Source organism: Ammodytes marinus, assembly GCF_949987685.1.
Source record: "Ammodytes marinus genome assembly, chromosome: 23".
Classification (NCBI taxonomy): Eukaryota; Metazoa; Chordata; class Actinopteri; order Uranoscopiformes; family Ammodytidae; genus Ammodytes; species Ammodytes marinus.
This window is the reverse complement of record NC_137227.1, coordinates 9,144,531-9,156,598: the sequence shown is the minus strand read 5'-3', so window position 1 is coordinate 9,156,598 and position 12,068 is coordinate 9,144,531. Positions and strand designations below refer to the sequence as shown.

The following is a 12,068-nucleotide window of genomic DNA, read 5'->3' as shown; positions in this document are numbered from 1 at the left end:
TATTTACTGAACACCTGAAAGCCACTTCATAACCCCAGACCCTCTTGCTTAATTCAGCCTTTTATTCTTAGTTTTACCTACTTATCTTTTATTGGCATTTAGTGTGAAACATTTCCACTGCATATATATGGACACACATACCGACACAATACAATAAAGAAATGAAATTAAAATAAAGAGAACTATGAACAGTTTGGGATGTTTTTGTTGTTGTTGTTGTTGAAAATAACGATTGATCTTTGAAAACAAAAGTGTTAATAATTTTTCTTAAATGATGTATCCACAGTCTGATAACCGCCACTCGGTGTGGGAGCGTAGCCCCAAACACTGCAGCGTGATGCTGGCTGACGGCTCCTGCTCTTCAGTCACTCTGCGGCCCGGCGCCTCCATCAGGGAAATCCTCCAGGACCTGTGTCACAACATCAGGGTCAACATCGCTGCTGTGGACCTCTTCCTGGTGGGAGGGGAGAAGGTCAGCCAGCTACCTATCTGCTGCTAGTAGCTTCACAAAGCACATGGATGAATTGACCCAACCCCTCTGCTAGTTTTTACATTTTGTAAATACTCTTTTTTTTTTTTTAAGAACACAAACACTGTAAAAGTGAAGAATCCCTCTGCTAGTTTTTCCCTGTCCTTTAAACAGGTTCTACTTTCTGAAGATTCATTGTATAACAACTTGAAGGTCGATTCTGGAGAATGATTGTGGTCTAAATCCCTTATTGTCAAAATCAGCGAATATTGACTTTGACGATATGCTACCTGTCCGTACTGTGTGTGCGCGCTGAAAATAAAGCGAGTTTTCTTAATACACAGTCTAAGCTCTGTAAACTGGTATGTAAACAAAGAGAGCCCACCACCGTGGCTAGCCACATGCCCGTATACTTTGTGGGTTGTGTATTAACAACACATTTTCTTTCAGAGCACACACAGTACAGATATAGAAACGCAGACTCCACCTTTTAACTGAAAAAAGTCTGAATTCAACCAAACTGAATTGAGAGTGTTACAGAGGAATAAAGTGGAGAATATGTCCAATGCTTAACTCCATGAAGATGTTATGATGTGTGGTGATTGGAGTTTGTGTCGTTTCATTCCTCTTTATTTTCATCCTAGCCTTTGGTGTTGGACCAAGACTGCATGACCCTCAGCTCACGAGAGTTAAGACTGGAGAAGCGGACCTTGTTTCGGTAAGAATGATCTTTTGGACTTTTCTTTTTGAATATGGAGTTTCATTTTACTATCGATACTTAAGGTCACTTTCTCTCTTTCTTGCTCTCCTAGCCTGGACCTGGTGCCCATCAACCGCTCTGTGGGGCTGAAGGCCAAACCCACCAAGCCAGTCGCTGAGGTCCTGCGTCCTGTGGTGGCCAAATACGGCCTCCACCTCAGCGACCTCGTGGCCAAAGTAGTAAGTGTGTGTGTGTGCACGCCACAGGGTGGAGCATTATGATGGTCAGGGGAGGGTGGAGAGAGACCACATCCTTTTTCCATCTCTCCCTCTCTCTCTCTCTACACAGTGGTTTAGCCCTCTGACTCAGACCAGCCTTTGGTAGAGGGAACACCAGGGCTATAATTAAGCAATGACGACACTCCAAAAACATGCACACACTTTTACTCCTCCCCTTAGCCCTGCCAGATGAGAATTTATTTTAGTCCCGTGGCTTTTCCAGCCATTATAACTATATTATATACAGTAGAGCAGAGAGCAGGAAGATGGTGTATATAATAAGGCCCAGGAACTCAAAGAGAAACATGGACACTTTTCAGAATTCTGCACAACAGGTGAAGCCCGTAACACACTAAACATCAAAATGTTGTTTTGTTTCAGAGTGGAGAAACTGAGCCGTTGGACCTAGGCGCCCCCATATCCAGTCTGGATGGCCTGCGAGTTGTGTTGGATCGAGCAGACACAGCTTCAGGCAAAGGTAAGAGACACTGTCACACACCCAAAATGTCCTCCTGAAGAAAAATGCATTTAAAATGGATGGGAGAAGTTTGCCCCTTCAATCTTGTCCACCTCTGTGATTACACTGATTAACATTTTCAAGGGCATTGCAGAACAAGTCAATCATGTCTGAAGTGTCCCCCCCCCTTTCCCTTACTCGCTGACTCGCTCTCTCCTCATCAATTTCTCAACCTGTTGAATCTTTAATGAACATCTCTCTCTCTCTCTCTCTCTCTCTCTATCTCTCTCTCTCTATCCTTCAAATAGACAAAACAAAGTCTGCCTCCTCAAAGGGCCATCCTCCAACCCGGAGTTTCTCTGCTGCGGTAAGTGCTCACGCCATCTTCATTTCTCACACCAACACGCTTGCTAAAAGGTCCAGATGTGGTGTTTTGTTTTGCCCTTTTTTTTCTACTGCTGTGCTGCTTCTGCAACCATTCGGCGTCATCCATTTATGGCTTTGACAAGCTTTAAATTGGTGTGTTATTTCCTGATTCTTTTGTTATTTTTTTTTTGGTATTCTTTGCCCTAACACTTCCTGTGGCTGACTCACTCACTCACTCACTCACTTGCTCATATATATTTCTCAATGCTTGAGTTATGGCACGGAGTGTACGGGGTCTAGATGCTAGCAAAGGTCAGTCAAAGACACAGATTTGGAGCGGACAGATGGACCAGGCTCATCTTCACAATGAGGGTCTCAGTAAATCTGGACACTCAGCTCAGTAGTGTGCTTGGCAGCTCATGCTTAGCCCCTCCCCCCCATTGCGACCCCCCTCCCTCCTCATCCCTCCCTCCCTCCCCTAACAGAGTGCATTGTCATTGTTGCATCTGCAGGGAGATGAGAGGTCAACACCAAAGGACTTGGTGAGAGCAAGTGGAACGGACTCAGCACTCCCAGGGGCAAAGAGAAAACAGAAAAAGATTAATATAGATGAAGCTGAAGGTAAATCCCCCTTTTACTCTTTATTTATTTATCATTTTTAACTTGGTGGATTTCTTAGCTTTGCTTTGCCTCAGGACTAACTGATATCTTTGGCAGCTTTGTGGACTGTGGAGGGTTATTTGTTTATTTTTTTCCTTTTCTTTCAATGCTGCATGTTGAAACCCTACTAATCCTATTCCTCCAGGTGTTGCTTGTTTGTAAAGTTTAAAAGCGAGGGAACTTTTTTGATCTTTTTTTCTTCTTCTTTTTCCCCCCCTAGAATTCTTTGAGCTCCTGAGCCGGGCCCAGAGCGCCCGAGCCAACGACCAGCGCGGCCTCTTGAACAAAGAAGACCTGGTCCTTCCCGAATTCCTGCGGCTGACCCAACCTCCCAACCACCTGGCCTGCTCCACTCCAGACTCCCTCAAACCTCCGCGGGAGAACGGCCTCTCTTCCTCCTCGCGCGGGGGGGCCCTCCACTCAGGCCAGCGGTCTGAGAGCCTGGACTCTTCTCTTAGCTCCAGCGCTAACGGACACTCGGCGGGGCCCAGGCGGTGCCTCATGCCCCCACCTCGACACACCACCTTTGGCAGCCACCTCTCCCCCATCTCGCGGCCCCTGGACACACGGCCGGCCCTCCGCACCGTGGAGGAGGACATCCACGCAGACCTCACCCTGGTGGGGGAAGGGGACATCAGCAGCCCCAACAGCACCCTGATGCCCCAGTCGCCTTCCCCCATGCCGTCCCTAGAGGGCAGCCTGCTGGAGGCCAACTTCACCCCGCCGCCCCCCTGCCCCCACTCCTCCGACGCAAAGGCCACTTCAGGTATTTCTACTATAGCGTAACTAAAAAAAAAAAACACTTCTTCCCCCAGTGTGATTGCGTGTGTGTCGTATGTGCATGTGTGCGCTCAATCACCCCCAGATATATATACGTATATATAGAAAAAAAACTCCTTCTACACTGACTCTGATGCACTTTAAATGACAAATTGATATTGACTCCTCTTTCTCAGTTTGCCAATCATTTCAATCATGGATCTGTTTTTTTCTTAAAACTCAAGCAAAGCATGTGTGTGATCGAAATTGCACTCCATAATCAACCTGTAAATAGTGATGTGTATATTTTTGTTCAGTGAGTAATGTTTACTTGGATGCCACTTTCCCACACCACAAATAATTGGGTTTGCCTGTCATGACTGGGATAACTTTATTCCAGTTTCAATATTTTAGATAATTTTTTAGTTTTGGGTGGATGAGATGTAACTGATGAATATGAATAATAAATGCATAATGCATACTAGTTAGCATGAATATTTGACAGTACTGTAGTCTGTGAATGCTGTGCCTGGAGATTCAGTTCAGCACAACTGAACAATTGACGGTGATGCGATTAGTGGCTGTTTACTGGCATTATGGGTTCATCTACAATTTAAGTGGACATTGTTGCAAAACCAGACCCACCAAATTGTTTTACAGTTTTGTTCGTACGAATGCTCAACAGTCATGGCTAAACAAATGCTGTATTGCCCATCATCCCACCACCTGTAGTTGATAGCTATTCAACAATGTCAAGAAGCTTGCTTTTTCGCAATCCTCTAAAACTGGAGAGTCATTTAATGGTGGCCAATTTGAGCAATGGGGAAAATAATTAGTCAAGTGCTCCTCGATGCCGGTGACATTGTTGAATATGCCTGTCATTTTTCATCTGTGTCATTCATTCCTCCCTCTCTCTCTCTCTCTCTAGATGCCTGTTGTAGATAATCACTGCCAATAAATTCCTCTGTACCTGTGATTGAGTAGATCTAATAAATGTTAGTGTTGGAAATCACCTTGGTCTGTCTTTTTACACGTTTGTGATTTTAGTTTTCCCTCCCATCAACACCGACGCCATCTCTCTCTCCACCTCCGCATGTCCTCCTCCCGTTCTCTCCATACTGTAGCTCTGCCTTTCATTTGGTCTAGTGGCTTCCTCCGCTCTTTAGTGTACTTTTCTGTGTGCGCTTGTGAATGTGTCGCCGCTCACTGTGTGTGTGTGTGTGTGTTTTCTACTTCATGTGATTGTGGCTTTTGTTTGTGCTGTCTTATTCAACGTTGGCCTACCAGCTTTTTTTAATGGGTTTTTCAGTGGGGGGTCACTGCTCTGTTGTGTGTGTGTAGCTTTAACCGTGGCATGGAGTCCGTCTCCTGTGTTGTTCAAAGCTTGCCCTGGTGGTGTGGTTCATATCGGTGCAAACTGCAAGATCGGGTGGTGGATTAAATTTTTTGGTTTGCTGTCTTCACTTTTGTCATTTGTCCCCAGTCCTCCAGTGTTGATGTTTCAATGATTTAACGGTTAACAGTCATGTGGTGCAGTTGATTTATTAACGGTGATGGTGTTTTTTTTTGTTGTTGCTTCAGTTGCTTTCAAACAAGAGCTTACTGTGTTCACATATCCAATTAGGAGAAAACGGGTTTTGAGTCTCGGCTTTGAAGAATAAAATCCCAGGGAAGAAAGACGGTGAAACTGCGCAGAACCAAGAGATAATCACGATCGACGTGTGGTTTTCCATACCGCAGTACAGAGATCTGATGAGCATCTTCAAAGCACTTTATGGAAAGGGCACGTAAACATATTCACTCCTACCTCACTGCCTTGTATTAACAACAGCCAGGCTTTTAATGTTGTAAGCCGGTACAATATCTATCCATCTATCTACACAGACTTGCTCTACCCATTTTTTTCTGGTTGCTAAGTGCAACAGCATCCATTCTTCTTCCCACCACCACCGGGCGCCATGGTAACCTTATTCACCAGTTGACTGCGCTAGAGATGGATAGTAACTGTCACTATTTGGGTCTTATCTATCTCCCCAGGCTATTTCTCTCTCTCTCTCTCTCTCTCTCTCTCTCTCTCTCTCTCTCTCTCTCTCTCTCTCTCTCTCTCTCTTTCTCTCCCACACAGAAATACAGCACTGATTCCACACGCCTCCACTGTGACTTTTTGAAGTTTTTACATTGGAATTTGGGAGGAAGAAGTCAACCTCACAGGGGCTTAATAATGTGTTTGAGACACACAACGCCCACTGAAAAAGCCCACACAAGTTAATGATGGCTCTCTCTAGCTTTTTCCTGTGTCAGTCGTGCTTGATTTCAGTGGTTGGCAGACGTCCCCCCCCCCCCCCTGCAGTGTCTGCGTTACTGTTAAACTGACGCCCTCTGCTGTGCCACGGAAAAAGATATAATTGGTGCAGAGGTGGATCGCCATGTTCCTCATTTCAGTTTGATTGTAAACCTACATGACACTTATTGTGCATAAAAAAAGTGCTGTAAAAAGGAAGCAGATTTAAAATGTATACTATTTTGGGTTAAGTAGCAAACTATATTAGGTAATGCATTAAAGGTGGAGTCAGCGATTCTGGAGAACGCTTGTTATCAGTGAATATCTCCTCGTGATCTGCTACCTCTCCATACTGTGTGTGCACAGTAAAGACAATCTGGTGTCAATACACAGCCTAGGCTCGCTAAACTGGTATGTAAACAAAGGGGGCCCACTATAGCTAGCAACATGCCTGTTTACAGAGCCTAGGCTGTGTATTAACACTGGATTCTTTCAGAATTCTCCAGAATAGCTGCTGACTTCACATTTTAAAGGCACATATTGAAATGTCTGCACATTAATCTATTGCAATTTAAAAAAATAAATCCCTGATACCATTATAAGCATTTGCATCTAAAACAGGGGTTCTATAGCGAGGTCTGTAGTACTAAGAGTATTTCTGCAGTCAGTTCACTCTATTAATTTACCGTGTAAATAAGACCGTATTGAAGTGTTTAAACCAAAAGCAGAATGGCTGTGGTCTGTATGCAGAGAACCACTGCTCTATTCTAGCCTGGTTACTTCTTAATTATGGCTCTTATCAATTCCCCCCACCAGCTGATAGTCAACTGGAGATACGTGGGCTTGGACGGAAGGGATTAGGATGACCACTAGGGGGCGACATCATACAGTGTAACTCTGGTTGGAAGTCATTGCATTGGGTATTCACTTTAGTCTGCACACACACACACACACACACACACACACACACACAGAATACATAAAATCAAGGTAATTTAGAAATCCAGCAAGTTCATGTTGAGGTGGTTGGCCATTTTAAACGACACATCACTTGTGTATATTACAGTGGAGTTAGAAGGCTCGAACATTGACAACATGTATGATGAAGTTGTGTGGGTAATTGAGGATAAAAAAAACACTTACTCTACTGGGGTCTTAGCTACCAGACAAGGCAGGCTGGGTTAGTTAGGGTTAAACATTGATCCATATGAAAATATTGCACCAAAGCAAAATAAGGCATGTTTTAACCATAGCAACATAACCCTGCCCTGAGTCTAATATTTTAACACAAAAAATACTCAGAGTTTACACAACGTTTTTGTATAGAAACTAGTGACATGTTAATGGGATGGACGTCACTATGGATTCCGGGAACTTAACTTAGGGGATCCCCAGGTTTGGAAACAAAATAGAGAGTGGGGTAGAGTTAATATGTTGACATATTAGTTTAGTTCAAAAACCCCACTTCATCACAATGCGTCATCTAACAGCTCTGCATACCAGCGTCAATTCATTACATCCTGATTTAAAAACCCTGCTATGTACGTTTATGTTTCATTCATATATAATTTTAACCAATGTCTTGCATATTGCTACACCAAATTCAGTGGCACGACTCTAGTCTTTAGACCAAGACCACGGCAGTTGTTGGAAAGTTCTTTGAACTTTTGGGTGGCACAAACACAGGTAGTTTTAAGTTGTCCTGTAGTTGTTGTGCCGAGGGTCTGCATAAGGTCAGCTGTTGGAGCTCACAGGGCTGTGTTTACATCTGGGTGGAAACATCAGTGAGTCACAGTCAACAGAGTGAAGAGAGGCCGTGTGCTTGAGTGAGCAGGGGCCTCTGTGTTTAGAGTCCACGGGGGCCGCAGGGTTCACAGGAGAAGTGGACAGTTGAAATGGTAGTGCACTCGTAGGGCTGAAAAGACCAAACTTCATAGTTATGATGCCTATATATAACCATGAATGCCCCCGTACCAGAAAGTTTGGGTTTTTCTGCCCCACGGGTGCACCTACATGAGACGTAATGGGGGAATGCAGAAGTCCTAATGCAAGTCACGCCTTCTTTAATTGGGATTTTTAATACTTTGCTGCAGGTGGAGTCGACGATTCTCGAGAAAGCTTGTCAGAATCGCTTTTTGTCAAAATCAGTGAATATCTCCTCACGATCACAAAATCCAGGGTTTATACACAGCCTGTAAACAGGCATGTTGCTAGCTATGGTGGACCCTTTGTTAACATACCAGTTTACAGAGCCTAGGCTGTGTATTGACACTTTTAAGCGCGGGATCGTATTGGATCGTGAGGAGATATTCACTGATACTGACAAAAAAACTATTTTGTCAACAAGCGTTCTGCAGAATTGCAGACTCCACCTTTAGATGGGATTTTTCAAAGCTTTTAACTTGTGTTCGGGGAGATGGTGATGGGGGGAGGGGGTGATGAGCCCATGCAGCTGTGAATTGTCTGAAGTGAAGAACAAGAAGTTATGTTGAAATACACCACATGTGACAACACCGGGCACTGATTTCATCCAATTTCATTTGGTTCTTTTCCATGATCTGGCAAGCGGGCAAGTATGAGCAGCAGCAGTTATGTCATCAAGTTTGTCTTGACAACACAGCTGTCCACATTACACAACTATACAATTGTCAGATTATACAAACATATTTGGCTGGATGTGTCCATTAGAGCGTTGTTAAATTACAACAATGCATATGCACCCACGTCACATGGGGGTGAAAGCAGTTTCCAGTTCTTATATCTTCCCTCCATGTCGTCATGCTGCTTGGCGTATGGCCATGGCGCAGTATAATGCAGAGTCAATGCTCGGTCGCTTGTAAGAGCATGAGTCAAAGATGCACTAAGGTGAAGTGAAGGCCAAGTATGATTGTGTTTTTCTGTATCCAAGTTTAGTCCCTGTTATTTAAAATAGTGTTTTTTTAGCAACTGTGAGTAGAATGAACACTGTTTGACTGTTGTTTGCTTGTTTAAAGCTGCAGAAATCAAAACATGTCATACAAGCAATGGATCAGATTAACATGTGAAATGAGGAGAGTTAGTAGTTGTGACAAACCAACTCTAATCTAATCTCTAATCTTTCATTTTTAGTGTTTGCTTGTTATTGAAAAAATGCCTTTTCTTTTTCAGATGGAAGAAAAGACCCGAGCAACATGGCCAAATCGCCCAGCGAAGCCGCCCCGTCGACCCAGGAGGTGATGGACGTGGAGGGGGTGCATCTGGAGGAGGAGGGGGGTAGCGCCCTGGAGAAACCCGACCCGGAGCTCAGCCTGAGCTTCCAGGGCTACGTGGCCGAGCTGAGGCAGTGCCAGAGCAAGATGAGGAGCGGCCCGACGCCCCACAACGCCGGCAACAACCGCAACCCTCCAGAGGGCCAGGACTGCAAGACAGACCTGTACAAGGCCACTGTGGTCTGAAAAGGGACAACCACCCACCCACCCACTGCTGCACTTTAAAAAGCCTGCTGAGGCACACTGTCTTCTGAAAAAAGGGAACTAGTCAAACGATGAGCTATTAGCTGCATGTACAAAAGCTGTCGATGAATTAACACTCCAAAAAAACAAAAATCTAAATCAATATTATGGTGATAGATATTGTATATTTGTTATGGATTTGTTATGGATTCTTCTGGCGTATTTTTGTTGATTTATTTTCTAGTACTGGTTGTAATTTTTTGGACAGTGATATGTTTTTGTTATGATGTATAGTTTAACAATGAACTCTTCATATGAGCCAGGTTAGACTGAATGAAGACAACAATGGAAGAAGCCTGAAATGAACTTTTGGGGTACAAGTTTCTAATTAGGCATCAGTTTTAAACAGTTTTTTTAAGTTGTAATAAGCCATCAAGAGTAATTTATGTTAGCGAACAATGTGTACACCAGCCAAAAGGATTAACCATTAATTAAGCTGTTGATTACAAACTATGGAGACTTCATAAAGTTTGACAAAAATATCTTAAAGGTGCACTATGCAGTTTATTGGGAGGGGGATTTGTTTACATTTGAAGAGCCTGCAGTTAGTTTACAAAACGTATTATCTCTACATGCTATTCTAAAAGTATTTATTAATTATATCATCATACATCAAAAGAAGATTATTTTGAGGAACCTGGAACCAAAAGGAAGACTAGAGTACTGAACGTATATGTTTGTAAACAAAACTGTGGGCCCTGCTGCTGTAAACAACAGTGAAACCGTAACTTTGAAGGTAGCTTTCCAACTTCGAACAGTGCTCCAGGGATACAATTTTCCCGCAAGGAATGTTTATTAATCACTTATGACCTTAGATATACCATAGAAAATGTTTACTTGTCTGACGCATCAAAATTTGCATAGTGCACCTTTAAATCCAGTGACTTAATCACCTTTTTAAATATCCAACTGATCTCTGAAGTATTTCCAAATGGTATGAGTTTAATTTATTTCCCATTTAATGAGCGTTTAATCACAAGGGGGGAGGTTGTGAGATGCAGTTGAAAGCTAAAGCTAATTTTATTTTTTTATTTTTTTGTCAAACTACTTGCCCTTTAAGAAAAAGTGGTACCTACTTTTTGCTGGACCATGTGCGAGGCAGGACTGTGTTTTTAAGGATCAAAAGGGGAAAGCAACAAAAAATTCCACATATTTGTCTTGTATATTGAACTATTTCCTGTTTAAATCTTCTTCCTGTCTTTCAACAGATGACTACATGATGTTACCTTTATTTGCCTGTACTTCCTGCTTCTGTGCTTTTTGAGGTTGTCCAAATGTTGAGTGATTAAAAAAAAAAAGCTTTTGATGGCTGTGATTCTAACAAAACAAACTGACTGCTTTTTCATTTCTTATTACGTTTTTTTTTACACAATTCTGCTGTTTTCTGCTGACAGCTGGGACATCCACACCGACCCTGGCCTCTGCTCCAATGTGTAAAAGGAAAAGAATACTCCTTTGTTGCAAGTTTATAACCCAAAGTCTTGTGTAAGACAACCGCCACAGCCCCGAATTCTCCTCTCCTTGGCATATTTGGCCAGCTAAATGTGTTTGCTAAGTGTGGGTAATAATTAACAGTGTGGGTGTCTTATTAGTTGAACAATTTCTTGTTTGGAAACACACTCACCCACACCCACCCACCCACCCACCCACACACACACACACACACACACACACACACACACACACACACACACACACACACACACCCACAACCACATACACACACGCACACACACACACACACACACACACACACACACACACACACACACACACACACACACACACACACACACACACACACACACACATACATACTAAAAAAAAGCAAGGACATTTAGAAATCCAGCAATTTCATGTTGAGGTTCCGTTTAATTTTCCTTTCTGCAGAAGTTGCACACACGCACACACACACACGCACACACACACACACGCACACACCTGTGGATTTGTCACTAATGTGGCCATGCTACAATGTGCGGACCACTCTTTTGTATTCTTAGCTCAGAATCTGGAGAGTGATTCTAACAGCTGGTGGAAATTAGAGGTTTAGATTATGGAGCACGAGAGTTTGTCTTGACGCAGCATGTCACAGCTGGAATGCTGACAAACACAGCAGGCCTAGAAATGGGTTAGTTGGGCTCTCAACTTTAATGCTTCCCCCCTTTTTGCTTCAAACGCCACAGTCATTATTGAAATGTGTTCGCTACAACAGTAATGCTTTCCAGAACCTTGATACTCCCTCAAATGGGACTTTCTCCTATCTTAAGAAAACTCAAGATATGACTTCCACCTGTAAATGTTTTTTAAGCTTCCTGGCTTCTGCCTCTCTGCCAGTTTCCACAGCAGCCACTATTTGGCAACTGGAAAAAGGATGAGGACTCTTGCATTTTAAAAGGGGGAAGCAGTTTCTACTCAAGTATCAATTTGCAGAAATCAACCATAAAACACTGCACCGTCTTCCACCCCGATGCAGTAAATATGTTAAGTCAGTCAAGAGCATAGATTGACTAATACAGTAGTTTCTAGAAAATGGACTTTAAATTGTACGGAAGCCTCAGAACATTTCACTTGAAATCACGAAGAAACCAGAAAGTCCTGCACTCA

The 12,068-nt window shown here is 43.2% G+C and overlaps 1 protein-coding gene across 1 annotated transcript in view; it reads left to right on the top strand.

Moving 5' to 3' along the window:
* Positions 1 to 10,687, top strand: part of LOC307269118 (regulator of G-protein signaling 12-like) — a 43,473-nt gene extending 32,786 nt beyond the window's left edge. Inside the window, exons 12-19 of the mRNA XM_080051959.1 lie at positions 287 to 472; positions 1,114 to 1,187; positions 1,282 to 1,408; positions 1,829 to 1,925; positions 2,213 to 2,271; positions 2,783 to 2,891; positions 3,151 to 3,696; positions 9,118 to 10,687. Of these exons, the coding sequence (XP_079908085.1) occupies positions 287 to 472; positions 1,114 to 1,187; positions 1,282 to 1,408; positions 1,829 to 1,925; positions 2,213 to 2,271; positions 2,783 to 2,891; positions 3,151 to 3,696; positions 9,118 to 9,404 (1,485 nt within the window). The 3' untranslated portion in view covers positions 9,405 to 10,687. The remainder of the gene's footprint in view (positions 1 to 286; positions 473 to 1,113; positions 1,188 to 1,281; positions 1,409 to 1,828; positions 1,926 to 2,212; positions 2,272 to 2,782; positions 2,892 to 3,150; positions 3,697 to 9,117) is intronic.
* The last annotated feature ends 1,381 nt before the right edge of the window (positions 10,688 to 12,068 follow it).